The sequence below is a fragment of the Salvia miltiorrhiza genome, chromosome 8, assembly GCF_028751815.1.
Source record: "Salvia miltiorrhiza cultivar Shanhuang (shh) chromosome 8, IMPLAD_Smil_shh, whole genome shotgun sequence".
NCBI classification, from domain to species: Eukaryota; Viridiplantae; Streptophyta; class Magnoliopsida; order Lamiales; family Lamiaceae; genus Salvia; species Salvia miltiorrhiza.
In genome coordinates, this window is record NC_080394.1 from 55,270,824 (window position 1) to 55,287,365 (window position 16,542).

The 16,542-nt window shown below is 38.9% G+C and overlaps 2 protein-coding genes and 1 non-coding gene across 4 annotated transcripts; all 3 read right to left on the minus strand.

The window, feature by feature from the left end:
* Positions 1 to 494: 494 nt before the first annotated feature.
* Positions 495 to 5,408, minus strand: LOC130999275 (aminoaldehyde dehydrogenase 2, peroxisomal-like). The gene is made up of 15 exons (XM_057924779.1): positions 5,114 to 5,408; positions 4,501 to 4,643; positions 4,259 to 4,339; positions 4,029 to 4,177; positions 3,317 to 3,409; positions 2,907 to 3,030; positions 2,768 to 2,833; positions 2,614 to 2,680; positions 2,378 to 2,454; positions 2,098 to 2,211; positions 1,803 to 1,880; positions 1,571 to 1,722; positions 1,414 to 1,474; positions 1,222 to 1,328; positions 495 to 745 (listed from the first exon to the last, which is right to left on the minus strand). Exons 1-15 carry the CDS (start codon positions 5,220 to 5,222, stop codon positions 655 to 657), a joined length of 1,512 nt encoding a protein of 503 aa, XP_057780762.1. The 5' UTR covers positions 5,223 to 5,408; the 3' UTR covers positions 495 to 654.
* A 3,302-nt stretch (positions 5,409 to 8,710) lies between these two features.
* LOC130999278 (alpha-N-acetylglucosaminidase-like) lies at positions 8,711 to 15,410 on the minus strand. Of its 2 annotated transcripts, none has more exons than XM_057924788.1 (19): positions 14,947 to 15,410; positions 14,321 to 14,397; positions 13,841 to 14,052; positions 13,637 to 13,758; positions 13,151 to 13,236; positions 12,968 to 13,062; positions 12,414 to 12,495; positions 12,011 to 12,117; positions 11,829 to 11,859; positions 11,468 to 11,585; positions 11,254 to 11,301; positions 10,972 to 11,081; positions 10,686 to 10,788; positions 10,451 to 10,549; positions 10,257 to 10,367; positions 9,913 to 10,163; positions 9,592 to 9,829; positions 9,431 to 9,509; positions 8,711 to 9,332 (listed from the first exon to the last, which is right to left on the minus strand). In XM_057924788.1, exons 1-19 carry the CDS (start codon positions 15,175 to 15,177, stop codon positions 9,049 to 9,051), a joined length of 2,484 nt encoding a protein of 827 aa, XP_057780771.1. In that variant the 5' UTR covers positions 15,178 to 15,410; the 3' UTR covers positions 8,711 to 9,048. The 2 variants fall into 2 exon arrangements, with proteins under 2 accessions (XP_057780771.1, XP_057780770.1); XM_057924787.1 differs by having other exon boundaries at positions 13,151 to 13,239; positions 14,947 to 15,379.
* LOC131002056 (U12 minor spliceosomal RNA) lies at positions 8,780 to 8,932 on the minus strand. Its single transcript, XR_009094137.1, has one exon. It is a non-coding gene; the product is annotated as a U12 minor spliceosomal RNA (small nuclear RNA).
* Positions 15,411 to 16,542: the final 1,132 nt, after the last annotated feature.

A 16,542-nucleotide genomic window follows, 5' to 3' on the forward strand; every position in this document is an offset into this window, starting at 1 on the left:
TTTGAAAACATAAATATAAGTCTAGCATGGTAATAAAAGACGGAAAGTCCTAAGCATCATCATCATCATCATGGGGTGGAGGTGGCTGAGCATTATACATCCTCATAAACGCCTCCAATTGAGCCATGCGGTCCTGCATCTCTTGGCAATTGTCGCCGCTAATTGTATAAAATTAATTAATTATTGCGTATTTTAAAATTAACGGCGGCAACCGCTACTTACCGGCGGTGATTTTGCCGTCGGTAATTGGCCGGTGATTGCGAAAGTTCGGGACGCCTGAAATGCCGCCGCCGTGCTGCCGTTACTTACCGACGGCAACATCGCCGCCGGTAATTTTCGCCGGTAATTACGCGTTTTTTTGTAGTGTCCAAACCATAACCATATCGAGCAAGACTATGCGCAGCTCTATTAGCCGTTTGTTCCGGTTCGAATATAACGCAGTATATCTACTATTATAAGACGGAAAATAAAATGATTTTTATTATTATAAGACGGAAAATAAAATGATTTTTATTAAAATGATGAGTGGTACGGCTTCACCATTAGTTTATAGAGGAACAGAGGTAGAAACCACTACATAGCAATAAGAGTAGAGGAATCTTGCCATTTTTGGAGGCTTCGAAGAAGAAACCGAAGCTCTCTGCAGAGGGTTTTTCATAGCTTGGAAGGTGACTTGTACCAACCCCACGGCTCGTCGGAGATGTACTGCATCACCTGCTTCACGTTCAAGTAGTTGTCGAGTCCCCTGTTATAGAGCGAGAGATTCGATCATGTATGAATGAAACAAGACGTTAGATAATAAGGAAGCGTTTACTTTTGAGGATTAACCTAAATATATTAAAAAAAGTAGCACCCTCGTCCACAAATTCGCTTCCTAGGTGAAGTGGTCACGAACTTTAAAGGGAGCCCACAAATTAGAAAAAAATAGTGATAGTTAACGAGTTTATGTAAGTCCATTAATGGTAATATGTGAAAAAATTTGAAGGATGATAATATTTCTGAAATAAAAGGGATAGGAAGTGAATTCGTGGACGGAGGGAGCATAAGCTAATCCATTGTTTACTAGGATGGATTAAAACTTTGAGATACGTCAAAACCCTAGATAATTTCTATCATCTTAGCTAATTTTGTTTGATTCTTATCTGGTTATAGATTTGAGAAATCTTAGTAATGAGTTATCAATTATGAAAAGTAAACGCCCTCTAAGGGTATCGTGATTACCATTCCCCAAGTTCCCGGCCAAAACCGCTCCGTTTCCGGCCTCCCCAGGGCGCTTGGGAGAAGCATGGCTGCGAGCAGTTCACCCACACAATGCCAGATTGAATTGCCTGCAAGAAAACAGAAATAATGGAATTCAACAAAACGTTTGGCGACCATCGTCGTTTTCTAGAGGTCTGGGTGAAGACAACTCGCCTTAGTCAGCCGCTCGCACCTCTCCAGATTGTCCGACAACACAGCAGAGCCCAAACCATATCTGAAAAGACAATTCACACACGACAGATTTCAGATATACAACGACGACAGCTGCAAAAGTTAGTGGCCATCAACACGGTGTATTGAGAGGACTCACTGGGTGTCGTTTGCAAGTTCAATGGCTTCCTCTTCGGTTGCAAATGTTTTAACACAAAGAACTGGTCCGAATACTTCCTCTCTCCAGATATGCATCGACGTCTTCACATCCGTTATTATAGTTGGTAGAACGAAGTAGCCTTTCTTCAGATGCTGCAAGTTAACAACGAGGGATTAGCTAACTCCATAGCACGATGATTCACGAACACCGATACATAAAGGGAGTCTCGTACCTGAGGTCGTGAGCCTCCATACAAGATCGTGGCACCTTCCTCCTTAGCTATCGAGATGCACTTCAGCACTTTCTCATACTGTAAAATTACAACATTTGAATACAAGTTTCTTTAAAATGAAAATGGGGGTGGGGAGAGAGACGGAGTCCAACCCTAGACCTCACTATTCACACAATCACACGAGAGGTCCGCCACCTGGGACTGATCATATAGAATTGAATTTTACCCGAAGTAATCCAAATCATTGGTCCCGTTACATTTCCTAATACACGAGAAACTACAGATGGGTCCTCACCTGTCCAGCGCTAACGACGGGGCCAAGCCTGCAACCTTCCTCTAAGGGGTTGGATACTTTAATGTTCTCACACCATTTCACAAGCTTTTCGAGGAATGCTGCTGCAATGCTCTCCTGAAATATTTCCACAAAGTCGGACAAGAAGTTTGTAATAAGAACTAATTTAATGGGAATTAACCCGGTAAGCTTCAAACCTATAATGGCATACTCCAAAAAGAAACTCGGCTTTTTATCTACTTAAGGTGGGTTTGGGGTAAAGAATAGCATTGTCCACGCTTACATGCACTATGAGTCGAGAAGTAGCACTGCATATCTGACCATTTGTCCAAAAGCAACCAAAGGCAGTCCACTCGGCAGCTGATTGAATAGCAAACACGGAAGAACGACAGTGAGCATCATTTCTCGAAAAATCAGTTCAAATTACCAAAATTGTAAAATCAACTGGAAAGCAGCCAGCCAGTTCATCAGGTTCGTTAAAATAACCAAAACAGCGAATGATATTTTTGCACATCAAACCTTTATCGAGATCAACGTCCTCAAAAACCACAATTGGACTTTTTCCACCAAGCTCGAGTGTAACCGGCTGAAATGAGGAACAGTTTTTTATTTTCATAGAAGTTTGAGAAGAAAACACATGCAACCGAAAGATAAATTAGTGCAATGAATATACTTTAACAAGCTGTGCTGCAGCAGTCATAATTTTGCTTCCTGTTGCAGTGCTCCCTGTGAATGCTATCTGTTATATCAAATAAAAAATCACGGTCACCACATCGTTAATATCAAAACCCACTCAAACTTATAAGATTGACCTTGTCGACATGAGGATGAGAAGCCAAAGGAGCACCGGCTTCTGGCCCCAAACCAGTCAAGATGTTGAGAACACCAGGAGGAAGCCCAACCTCTCTGCATACGTCGGCCAACTCCAAACATGTACTGCAGTTAGAATAGTAGAGATCTATTTAGGGACTGCTGCTAACAAGTTTCATGTAGAAGAAACTGACACTCTGCCTCTACTGTGGATCGAGCAAGACAACCCGTTTAACCAATAAACTTATCGTTTTTACATAGAATATATAATAATCATACTAAATACGGTAAGTACACTCACCAGGAATACTGGAACTCATCATATCTAGCTCAGTTTGGTTAATAAATATAATAGATTCATCATCGCACGTAAAGCGAACAGGTATGCTAAATATCAATGAAGATGACTTACACGGACGCTAATTCAGAAGGTTTAAGTATTGCAGCGCATCCAGCTGCGAGGGCAGGGGCCACTTTCCACGTTGCCATTAGCATAGGGTAATTCCTAGAAACGACAAAGCAGTAGTTCCAGAATGATAAGTACTGTTTCTCCACATCGATATTATGAAATAGCCAATAATATTAGTCAAATATAAACCATCAATACAGCTGACGAGTATTTAGGGAAATCAGAAACTGGCCTAATTGCATCTGCAGCAGTAAAAAGTAGAAAGTTCACATTGAAAAATAAATAAATCATGCAACACAAAGTACATATCATTTATGCAGTAAACGAGATAAGCGCACAACACTCAAAGTCTAAGACAAGGATTTTGTACTACTTTAGAGATGAGATTCTTAAACGACTTAAATTGCTTGAATCAAATTCCACCCTCAAAACTATTGATTACAATTCGTGCTCACATAATTTATTGTGGTCATGTTGCTAATAATATCATCAAAGTTGCATGTATAAACCATCCCTCGAACCAACTCAAAACTAAGCCAAATAATTATCTTAATTAGTCGAGTATAACCAAGAGAAGCCAAAAGATAGGTCTCTCTCAAAGGGAAAACAGCTTGAAAACAATTCCATAGGTCTCTCTCAAAGGGAAAACAATCAAGGAGCTAATATTCCTTCTCTCTGTAGAAATTTGGAGCAAATACGGTAAAATTCAACCTACCATGGTGTGATCAAACCAACCACCCCAATAGGTTCTCTGATAACATGACATTTAAACGTTTCCATGGGTAAGGAAATGGGTACTTTTTGCTTCTTGTCCAAGGCCTCAGCCATGTCAGCATAGTATTCAAAACATCCAGCAACATCATCCTGGGTGAGACATTGTAATAATCAGTATATGTAGTGAAACAGAAAAACCAAAACAATCCAGCACAGGCATTAGAGGCATACAATATCCCAAGCCGCTTCGTCCAGTGGCTTCCCACAGTCGAGTGCTTCGAGTTTTGCAAGCTCTGATTTCCTTTCCGTAACCTACATATAACCGGATAGGGTAAGCATCCATACGTCTAAGACAATGCACATTAGCCGCAACTACCCAGAATATCAGTAAATATGTCAATTTGACTTATAAACTTCCAAGCTATATCACATAAAGGCTCAATTAGTAAAAGTGAAATATCTCAATCAGAGACCTTTGCAGCAATCGCTCGTAAATACTTGGCACGATGAGCGCCAGTTGCAGACGCCCAATCCTTTCCCCCATTCCGACTAAGAGCTCTGCGGGCAGCTTCCACAGCAATATTTACATCCTCTGCCGTAGCTGCCGGAATATCCCCTGAAATACATAAGCACCAAAGCAAAAAGCATCTAAAGAATCAGAACTCAGCAGCCCTAAACATTAATCTGATGTTTGTATTCTTAGAGTCAAAAGGCAAGCAAAAATCAGAGCAATTTGCAGATCTCACCTCAGAAATCAAAGTTGAAAACATCACAAGTTTCAGAAATCAACAAGAAATGAATCAGTTTCCAAATGTCTCATCAACTGAATTTCACAAGATTTAAACTTAACTACGTAAATTTTCTTCATTAAAAAAAAAAAAAAAAAGTTCGCCAACTTCTATTGCTCCCGAGCAATAAAGCGCATAACCATTTCATTACAACTGATTAGGGGTTTTCAATTTCTTCTTAGCTCAATAACTAAACCCACCAAAGCAAAATACAATCTTGAACACAAATTGGTAGAAACTAAAATCAACTAGAACTAGAAACTACGAATACACAAATAAAAGAAGTTTGGGAATAAACCGATAATTTCTTCGGTGGCGGGATTGGTGACGGGGAGGCGTTTCCCGTTGACGGGCTCTCTCCATTTGCCGTCGATGAAGAGTTGGCGGTGAGGAATTGGTATTGACATGACTGAGCTGTTGGGATGATCACTTCACCGGCTTGTTGTGCGTGCACTGTGTGTAATCTTTTTACAGGTGTGTGTATATATTTATTTATATTAGCAACAAAAAGTTAATTGAAACATATTTTATTATATATGCCATGTGCAGAAAATAGGACACTATGTTTTTTTTTTTTTAAGAGGGGAAAATAGTCCAGTATCATTAAGTGTTAATGGGCAAAAATGCCCTATCCCTTATGTGTTTTTTGAAAAATGCCCTTTCTTATCATAGAAAGCATTCTATGCCCTAAATATGTGAAGTGTCTAATTTACCCTTTGATGTTGATGGGTTTGCTTGGTTTTTTGTGAAAGTCTTACACATTTGACCGATTTGATAGCCATCGGTCATAAAAGTCAACGATTTGACAGCTATCGGTCAAGAGTATATGTGTCCAGCCGGTGGCTAGATCATGTGTCCGGCCGGGCGGACACATGTTTTCACCGGCCGGACACTTGATTTTATCGGTCGGACACATGTTTGACTGATAAAATCATGTGTCCGACCGGCTAGATCATGTGTCCGCCCGGCCGGACACATGTTTTCATCGGCCGGACACATGATCTAGCCGGTCAGACACATGATTTTATCGGTCAGACATGTGTCCGACCGATAAAATCAAGTGTCCGGCCGGTGAAAACATGTGTCCGCCCGGCCGGACACATGATCTAGCCACCGGCTGGACACATATACTCTTGACCGATAGCTGTCAAATCGTTGACTTTTATGACCGATGGCTGTCAAATCGGTCAAATGTGTAAGACTTTCACATAAAACCAAGCAAACCCATCAAATCAAGGGATACTTAAAGAATAGGGCATGAAATGCTTTGTATAATAAGAGAGGGCATTTTTACAAAAAAAGATAAGGAAGTGGGCATTTTAAATTTTCACTCTATCATTAATGCTTTGATTTAGTTTTTGAGGTAAACCACTAATGCTTTTATTATTTTATTTCGCCTACATGGCTACATGGCATGCTTTAGAGTTCACGGCACCTATGTGCACCATCCATTAATTTGCCAAAAATGGAAATTTTTGAACTAATTTATACTACTCCCTTCGTCTCAATAATATTGTCCTCTTTTTTTGGATACGAAAATTAAAAAGTGTGAAATTAATGTTGTAAATTAGAAGGCCCCATATATTTAAGAATAAATTAAGTATAACTTCATTATCCTTGTTAATAAAAACACTCTCTCCTCTCCTTCGTCGGCTGCCACCGCGCTTAACGTCGAAACAATGAAACACCGGCGAGCCCACCGCAGAACACAAAGAGACCTAGAAATTAAAAAAAAAAATAGAAGTCTTTCAATTGTTAAATTTATTTCCTCACTTTTGAACTTGCTTTGTTGAGTTGCGTCTGTGAATACCGAGTCGAGTCATCTGTGAGTGTGTGTTCTATTAAAATCAGGAGGATTGAGATAGCAGAGGGAGGAGTCTAGTATTGGGGGCTAGGGATTCGGAGGCGGTGACTTTGATTAAGGGGAGAGGGAGATGAGGCGGTAGAAATTGGAGGGGGCATCGCTGCGGCAACCCTATGGCTGTACAGTCGCCAAAATCGAAGGGATGGTATTTGGATTTGGGGAATTAGGGCTCGGAGGCGGAGAAAGAGGTGGAGACGGCAGCCCGTCGTTGTTGCTTCGCCGAAGGGAGGCCAATGGAGGCTGGTTCAGAGTAGGAGTGGGGAAGGGGGGAAGTAGTGTCAGGTGAGCAGCGCTAGCGTCTTGGAGGAGAGTTAGGGCATTACATTTGTCCCCAAATAATTTCTTATATTTATTTTTTGGGACGTCTCCTAAATAACTTCATATCTATTTTGGGACATTACATCATCATTAATAATATTTTATTTATTTTTACTTTTTAACCTTTCATCATTTGAAAAGTCAAAAGTAGGTGGTGGAGCATAGTTCAAAAATATGTAACTTTCTTTTATGGACGCCCCGAAAAAGAAAAAGTAGAAAATTCTTTTGTGAATGAAGAGAGTATAATATATTTTCACAGTTTTCAATACTAATTATAATATTTTTTTTTTCTATTATCAATATATTTAATAATTTTTTTAAAAATTCGTCTCGTCTCGTACTAGAAAATTATTTAGGGGAGGAAGAGTGTATTAAACAATTCCAATACGAATTAAGCTCCGCATGTAGATGACATTAACAAACACGGTTCAGCCACAATCCCATAAAACACAATTTCCACAGTTGCAAGAAGCGTTGAATCAATAATGAAGGGCGTTGTCGGTTTGTGGGGTTACATTATATATTTACCTCCACCAAGAAAACCAACCATATCTAGCATTGCTTTTTTTTTTTCTTCTTCTTCTTTAATTATGTGGAGTTGGAGAAAAATCAAGCGTGTCGACATCAAGATTACAGAAAATCGTTATGAGGTGGCAAGAATCGCTAGATGCCCCTAATTTTTTAGTTTTAGATACTTGGAGAAACCTAATATTATTAATTATTATGTAAATATCTAATCAAGTATGCTTAATATACATTTTTCTCTCCCCTTCAAAAAAAAATATACATTTTTGTCAGATTATAAACTTCAAGTACATAATTTTATTAATTATAAAACTACTTCGTTCGGACTAAATAGATTAAAAATAAATAAATTATACTAGTATTTAATATGACGTCGTCTTATCAGATTTTTAATTATAATTTTGTTTTATTATCATCAATTTGGTTGGTTAGTGTCACACAGGTCTATCAACTACATAAATTTTCACAAGAAAGAAAAAGGATAGACGAAGCTTTCAGTCTCATATTATGATCTTTTGGTATATTCTTCTTGAACCGAATTTACCTGTCTACAAAAATAAGGTCAATTTAAAATGGAGGCCAAATGATCCTTTTATCAAACTTTCAATTTTTTAATTAAACATATGAAGTTATTTATGAAAATAATGTCAATTTACTTTGAATGCCACAAATGATCATATACTCCATCCATCCTCTAAAGTCAATGAATTTTAAAGGACTTTAGAAATCCATAGACTCCGCGTGGAGTTTAGAGGAATCCATTGAAATCTCAAGTCTGAAGCTCGGATTTCGTCATTTGTATTTTTTTTTTTTTTACAAATCTATCAGAATCTATGGATATTTAAAATCCATGAAATGTTGAATACCACCTGATTTTAAAAGACTTTAAAAAGTTTGGTTTGAATACATCTGAAAAATCTAGATTGAATACCTCTGAATTTTAAATGACTTTTAAGAGTTGGATTGAATACACTCAAACTTTCGAAATCCTTTAAAATCCTACAAAATCTCAATTCAATACACCCCTGTAGATGAGAATTAAAATAAAAATAAAAATGTGTGCTATTAAAATGAAAAGTTGAGAACAATACACTTATGGACAATCTAAAATGTCAAAAAAGTACTTTTTGTGATAGTGAAAGTCGCAGATTAAAATTTTAATTTTCAATAACTAATTAAGCAATTGACTATACTAAAACAATTCAATTATTTGATTAATATTTATTAAAGATATTGGACTGTAATTGGGGGTGGGTAGTGGGAGGCCCGCCAGAGTGAGTTCTGCAGAAGAGGCAGCGTCTACACTCGGCCAGCCTATTACCCCTCCATAAATTCATGCACCATTACTGGAGATGCGGCGGCCGGTTCTCACCTTCCGCTTTGTTTTCCTTACTCATTAGTTTAAGGCAAGTTTTTCCATCACCCTCACCCTATACTTATACACCTCTCACTCAAACCAAAATCTACTACACTTTCGATGTGGGACAACAACAAAAATCTAATTTTTTCAACCCCGTTCCCCACCTTCACTTCTCCGCCGTTCCGTAGCTTCCACCGGGTCGGCCGGCGCCGGGATCGCTCAAGTACTTGTCGTGGAGCCACCGCGATATGTTGAGGGGGTTGCCGCTGCTTCTGGTGGGGAAGACGCTGCGGCCGCTCTGCCACTCGTTTGTTAGGGTGACCCACTCCTTCCTCCACTGTCTCAGCTCGAAACCGTCGCCTCTCTCCAAGCTCCGTGTCAGGAATTTGAAGTAGATAGCTGCTCGGGGGCCGTAGTAGCTGCGCAGCAGCCCGCTCCAGTACTTGTTTCCTGCAACAAAACACGAGAAAACGGAGGAGATTGGAAACGGAGTGTGTGTTGTAAAGAGGCTCGATGTGGCTGAGTGAGGGGGGCGTTTTTTGAAGTACCGTAGTCGCGGAGAAGGCTGGCTTCGTCGTCTGTGTTGTCGAACCACATGGTGATCTGAGTTCTCGCGTTCCATTCGAACTGCGTGTTTTCATGAGTTGGAGGAATGTGCCCATTGTTGAGGAACTGATAAAACAGTGATGAATTGAGTGATGATTCTTACCTGTATCTTCTGTTGGTCGTCTTGGGCGAGCTGCTTCGCGCTCTCCAGCCACGGCCCGAGTAGGAATCCGTCATGAGAGGCCAAGAGAGTGTCCATATCGTCCACGAGGCCGAGGAATTTCTGGCTGAGGAGCCTCACGCCGCGCAGATCTCCTGCCTGATAGGCTTCCACGACCTCTACGAATAGGTGATTCGCATATTTGGCCAGAGCTTGTCTCGTTAGATCCACGACGTCGTACCTGAAGTAACCGGACAAACGAGCTCACGGGCTAAGAAACGTGACAATGTCAGATCTGTCTGGTAGAACAATATGCAGACGTACCGGTAAGTGCTACTTTCCGAGAGCTGATCCCCACCCGCGATCAAGAGTTGCAGCGCACGGATTACTTCTGAAGTCGAGTACCAGAGGTGAGGGTGAGTATAGTCGTAGCTATTCTGTGGATAGGCAGCTCGCCCGAGGGCTAGGCGATGATGATGGCGACGCGCTCCAGGTAATGAAAGTAGGGATGAAGAAGTAGAGACTGAATTAGGATCAACATCTGGAAATGACACTATCACATCTCTGTTCTTGTCCTGTTACAGAAAATGAAAACCACAAACATTTATTTCAGCATCACACCACTAGTGCCTAACAAACTCTATATTTGACAAATTATTCGTGCTCACCATTAAGCCATCTGTGCAGTTATATAGTGTTTGATGCAAGATGTTCCAGGAATCTCGAATCGATGGAACCAGCTTCCCATACCGTCTTTGGACATACGCGTCAATCCATGCCTGGAGGCGAAGAAAGAAGTTGCAGTTGTGTTTTAATGATGCTTAAAATGAAAATCAGTATTCAGTACAGATGGATTGAGTACCTTCACGTCAACTCTGTCCCATCGAAATGCCATTTCAGACATGAGATCATAGACAACGGGATTCTGTTCTATGCCTTCCATTGACATCCCGACACCAACCTAAAAGGTGTGAACGAGAAACAAACATGCAGCGGAAGACAATGAGTTTGAAAATAGGTAAGAAGATAGCGCGTGTTTGCATAAATGGGGAAGCCCTAGAAAGTAAGAAAACACGAGTTTGATTCAGTGGACTTGCCATGGTTGAATTTTCACTTAGACGAGCATCTATAGGTCCGGATCCCACTGAGTCAACATAACCATACATTTCAATATTCCCAGCAAAGTTGTGCAGCATACACCTGAAAGCATATCGAATTTGGATGATATAGCCACACATTAAAGAAAGTAAAAACTCAAGGAATCATGGACACTGAGATTTTCGGTGTGTGCTCGCTTCAGCCAAAGATGAAACAGAATGTATGAGGACATTAAATCATGTATCAATCTGGTAGATATGTCACACAAAATCACGAAGAGCGTACCAGATGTAAGGTACGCCATAGAACTGTTCTGAAGTAGCCCAAACTGGTTTAACTTCGGCGAATAGATCAAGAACAACCAACCTTCCGAGAGGAACAGAATGCAAGAGTGCCTGTAAATGAGATTATTAGTTGAAGTCTAAACAAAAATAATTTGGTGAAACCATGCAGCCAAAGTTGCTTTGTTCTATGCTATTGGAGACGTCTATCCAGGTACATAGTCCAGAGAAATTCTGGGAAGTAGATCAAAAGATCAAATCTAATTTGCGGAGAATTGGATTTTACCTTCATCTGTGGAGGCTTCCAAAATGGATCATCAGTAAAAAGCCATCCCTACATAAATATAAGGAAAACTGCTAGAGTCAAGATGAGAAGCGTGAAAGGTCTCATGTAGAACTAAGAGACCGAGCATTCACTGTGGGATCAAGACATCATAGTAACTTCCATCAACATTGTTGCTGCCTTAAAGAATAAGGATAATGAGGCTTTTGTAAATCACCTGCATCAGCCAAACAGCATCATCATCGCCACTTTCCATGCCTTTAAAAATTGCAGCAGCTAATGAAGAGATGTATTCTGGGTCATCTACCGGAGGCGTATTCTCATCAAAGGTGTCACTGCAATAGATATTATTGAAATTTGAGTAACCATAGAGTTAAGATAGGCTTTTAGGAAAAACAACAAACGATAAAATAGAATCTAAAGGAACTTATGCCAACAGAATGTAATGGGAATTCTGCTAATTTTATAACAATGACACACAAGCAAACTTAGGTTTGAGATTGAAGATCAAAGGTTTAAGAAAATAAAGAAAGAAACCCCAAGTGAAAGCAGAAGAAATAGAATGAATTGGAGCTTACCAGTTATATATGTGGCTGGTCCTTCCATATTCTGAAACGAACAAATATCCAAATAATGAGGAAGCAAATAAAACAGTTTAGAACTTTAAACCAACCAGATAGGATTTTAGCTTTAGTTCAGCTCGAACATAAATGCCTAACACAAGAGCTCGAAATTCTTTGAATGTAACTGGCATGAATACCTGCCAACTGTTGTGTGATAAAAGCCCTCCCTATTTCGATGAATAAGGGATCTGTTGCATCCAGGAGATAGGTACAGCACCATCTAGGGTCACTCCTAACAGTAAACCTAAAGAAGGTCGAGAAATGGAACAACTGAGTTACATAAAATTCATCATTTTTGTTCAGCATCAGGTCTTAAGAGAGTCATGTTGCAGGAAAATGAATTGCATGAAAATTTCTAATCTTATCACTTAACATAATAGCATAATTTCTTAGCTTTTCATCAACTAAGAAATGATAGTCCATCTATTTAGAAAGTAATAGTTGTGGTATTGGTAAATATAATATGCTCTGGTTCAAATATATTACAGCAGCAAGCATTGGGATAAAAGAAATACTGAAACATTCTGACAGAGTACACACCAATTCCCAAGACGAGTTATTTCTGCAGATGGATATACTCTTGTAAGAGCTGCTGGAACGTTCCCAGAGAAGGCTGGAAGGACTGCAATGCAAGTTGAATTTCAGGCAAAAGATAAAAAAGTACATCAAAAGATTATGTCATGAATATAAATATCCCAGAAGTTTTCAAGCATAAATGCAATTCTGGTTGAGATTGTTATTGTGTAATTTCACGAGTGCTCTCATAGGTGACACATGTTGTTTGCTTGTCTGTCATATTAGCCTAAAGTGGACATTTAGAAGGTAATGAAACAAAGAGAAAAACAAAAACATATGGATGCATTGCCTTTATTTAGATCTCCTTGATTTAATGATTAAATTTCCGTTTAGTTAATGAGTTTCATGCCATTATTACATGTTCAATGTAGCTATATTCTTAGCTGAAAATATATATTGACTGGTATTAAACTTTGTAATGCATTTTACGTTAATGTGTTTTTAGATGATATTACATTGCATTTTTTGTGCATACAACATATCAACAGTTAGCATCCCTCACTCAATCACTGAGGCACCTGGATTCATTCCGAACTCGTACATTCTGGCAAGAATTCTTTTCTGCATCAGCAATTGCTGATCCAACCAAGTTTGTGGCAGTGGACCACCCCACCTGCAATTAAAGTCGGGCAAGACAAGATAAGTTGGCAAATCGAGCTTGCTAACATAAGCTGGGATTTAGTTTAGGGCTGTAAGCTTACCCGTGTAGATTTCCCATACGTGACCATGCTAGAAATGCTGGACCTCCAAAGAAATCATCCAAATCTTGAGCACTTATATTAAAATTCTGCTGAAGAGATCATAAAGAGTTAATAGCAGGTAAGAGAAGTCAAATTTGACTCGGCTGAAATGTTTTACAAAATAATTATACCACAGAAACTGCATAAAATGAATTAAAGACATTGATTCATTCTATTCTTTTTAACTAGACATGCATTAAGATGATTCCCTCTTGAGTTTTAACGTTACCATATTCCTTTTTATTTGCAATGTAAGAAGATGGTTCAAGCAGCCACATCATAGAGTATGTTGCATTTATTCCTTGACTTATTATGTAATAGATCGTGCATCATCCAACAGTGAACTTACAAGCTCATCTCCATCTCGGTCTATGTAAATTGTAATTTGATTAAAAAAAGAAAACTTTAACTTAAAGAACAGCATTTTAAAGAAAAAATCAATATAACCTGGAAGACTTTCTGCCAGATGGCTTCTTGACCGGTAAATGCCAAAGGCAAATTGATACCTTGGAGCGCCATCCAATCAATTTCCTTCTCCCATCTTTCCCAGTCCCACCACGCAAACGAATCTGCAGCAGCAAATAATTGAATATGAGCACCAACTTTTCGAAGAGAATATGCAAAGCACAAAGATGAAACTATATCGCTCACAGCTAGATGAAACAGCATTCTGATAGTAACTCCACGGAGTAGGTCTCTTTATTGTTATCTCAGAATCTTGAATATGGGGTAAGGATCCGGGTTTTGGTACTGAAGAAAGCTGTGCACCGCCGGTTTTGTTCCATGATATATGTGCTCCACAGTAATACTTCAGGTACCAATGTAGACCGGACAAAATCTCCACTCCAGTAGTTCCACTTATTCTGCGGGAAACACGAGTCTAGCAATTTCATAAATATCTTTTTGGAGATTCTGAAGCAAAACTAGATGCTTCGATATCAACATCCAAAAAACTAAATTCAAAAACAGAATCCCACTACATGAATTCAACAAGGGTCAATAAACTTGGAATATCATAACCACAAAATATATTTTCTCTTTCAATTTCTTTTGTTGTAAGCCCCCTTAAAAAAAATCTTTTGTATGTATTCCTATAAAGTTTATGTTAATGAAACGAGGAACTCGACGTACAAAATTTCAGGAGAACCACCATGATTGATAGCGGGATTATTGCTCAACCTAAAGCAATATTCTCCACCACAGTTATCCTGCACAAATAACAAAAAGAGGACTAAGAAAAACATAACTATATGCCAAAAGGGAAGAGAAGTTCTATAAATGAGGATTGGACACACATAAACATCACTTGACCAAATAAGCCTTTCTATCTCATTATTTACACTTCTCTAAACCAAGGAAGTAAAGAAGGAACTTGCCATAAGTCCCACTCATTTTAGTTTCACATCCACAAAATTCTTTTCAGAAGGCTTTCACCAAAAATGAAATCAGCCGAAAAGCCCAACAGAAAAAGTAAATTATAAGATTGTTCCTTTTTCTAGATTGATCCAAATCATCCAATCAATATTAGCAGAATTAATGTGACTCCAATCCAAATTAATCTATTAAGCGAAGATGACCAAAAAATATGCAAATTTTTTGGGAAGACTTACTAATTTACCATTAATTGCAGTAAGGGAACAAAAGGGGAAATCACAACTAACAAACTTCCATATCAGAATTAACTCAAAATTACTACTGATTTTGCTAAATCCGGAAAACCATAAAAAGTAGAAGGCAACTAAGTGAATTAATTTTGCCTTAGAGATGATGCGGAGCTGAAAACTGGAAGAATGGGAGGGAATGAGGCGGTTGAGGGCGGCGTGGGCGGCGGCGACTTGGACAGGCGGCGGCGATCTCTCGCGGTCCTGAATCTCCAGCAGCCGTGAAATGTAGCCCACCCCGAGAGTGGAGGATTCTGCCACTGGCACGCCGTTGATAGAAATGAATAGAAAAATCAAAGCAAAGCATAAATATGGGAAAGCCGCCATGGATTGTGTGAGGAAACAGAAACGGTAGAGTGAGCTAAAGGGGGTTTGCGTATATATAGAGGAGGTGGTAGAGAAGAGGGGGAATTAGGCATCTTTTAGTGTGTGTAGTGTGTGTGAGTGGAGATGGGAGAGGATGAAGACAAAGTTGCCGGCCGCAGAGAGAGAGAGTGTGTGTGTTTTCAACTACCTTTGGAGGTTGCTGGCGGGCATTTTGTAATGTACCTTTTGTACCTGAATTTTGTTCATTAAAATTGATATTTCATTTTATTTTGGGTTCCTTTCTCCAAAATTTAAAATAAAAAATAGAGTAGATTATTTATTTTCTTTTATGCTGGGGAATAGCTTTTTCTTTCCTATTTTTGATTGGATTGAAAATTGTTGATTTTAAATTCTGACAGGAGATTATAATTACGATTAATGTTAGAGATAAATTCTAATCGGCTAAAGGGTTGAAGGGAAATAGTGCATCAAGTAATTTGTAACGGCTAACTCGATCCTCTTCTTCAGGGGTGTCAGATAAGAAACCTTGGAATACTTGTCGACTTCAACTATCGTCCATTTATGATTCATATTAAATTTGATCATTGTTTGTCCTACCTTTTCTACGTTCCTCACCCCCCTCCGTTTTATCACCGACAGTCTATTTAAGATACTAAATTCAACGATGACAACTAAAAACAAGGATTGCATTCATTTTGAAACTTAATCCAACACTTTACAGCGCCGAGTTGATGACAACCATGTACTAACGACACCCCTCTCATTCAAGAGGATTCGCGGCATGCCAAGTCCTAGTAAAATTCTTAGCTTTGCATCGAATTAAACCACATGCTCTATCCATTCGCACTAAGTCAATATTAATAAAACTCACAAAAACCCCCATTAAATTCCTAGACACCCCTCTCATTCAAGAGGATTCGCGGCAAGTCAAGTCCTAGTAAAATTCTTAGCTTTGCATCGAATTAAACCACATGCTCAATCCATTCGCACTAAGTCAATATTAATAAAACTCACAAAAACCCCAGTAAATTCCTCTCAAAAGAGAATCATTGAATTGCCAAGGCTAGCTAAAGATTCCACCAAGCACACACTCTCAATCAGTTAGACAAACTGCTGAAAATATTTAAGTTATGTAATTATTCAATAACCGTTATTTATAAGTGTTCCAGAATAGTTCAAATTAAAGATAAAGATTATAGTAATAGGCTTCTTAAGCTAGAAAATGAGTTGACTTAATTAGTTCTATCTTTTGTATTTGTCTTTTTCAGACATCTCTATTAATTTGTCCTAGAATCTTTAATAATTTATACTGAGAAATTTAAACAATATCAACATATTAACTTATTAATCAGCCTTGTATTATGC

Coding starts and splice junctions, on each gene's coding strand:
- LOC130999278 (XM_057924787.1), bottom strand. CDS start 15,177: ATGGCGGCTTTCCCATATTTATGCTTTGCTTTGATTTTTCTATTCATT. Junction 10,164..10,256: donor ACTGCACAGATGGCTTAATG/GTGAGCACGAAT, acceptor TTTCTGTAACAG/GACAAGAACAGAGATGTGAT. Junction 9,333..9,430: donor CAGCCTTCTCCGCGACTACG/GTACTTCAAAAA, acceptor GTTTTGTTGCAG/GAAACAAGTACTGGAGCGGG.
- LOC130999275 (XM_057924779.1), bottom strand. CDS start 5,222: ATGTCAATACCAATTCCTCACCGCCAACTCTTCATCGACGGCAAATGG. Junction 4,178..4,258: donor ACGAAGCGGCTTGGGATATT/GTATGCCTCTAA, acceptor TGTCTCACCCAG/GATGATGTTGCTGGATGTTT. Junction 3,410..4,028: donor GTTGGTTTGATCACACCATG/GTAGGTTGAATT, acceptor TGTCGTTTCTAG/GAATTACCCTATGCTAATGG.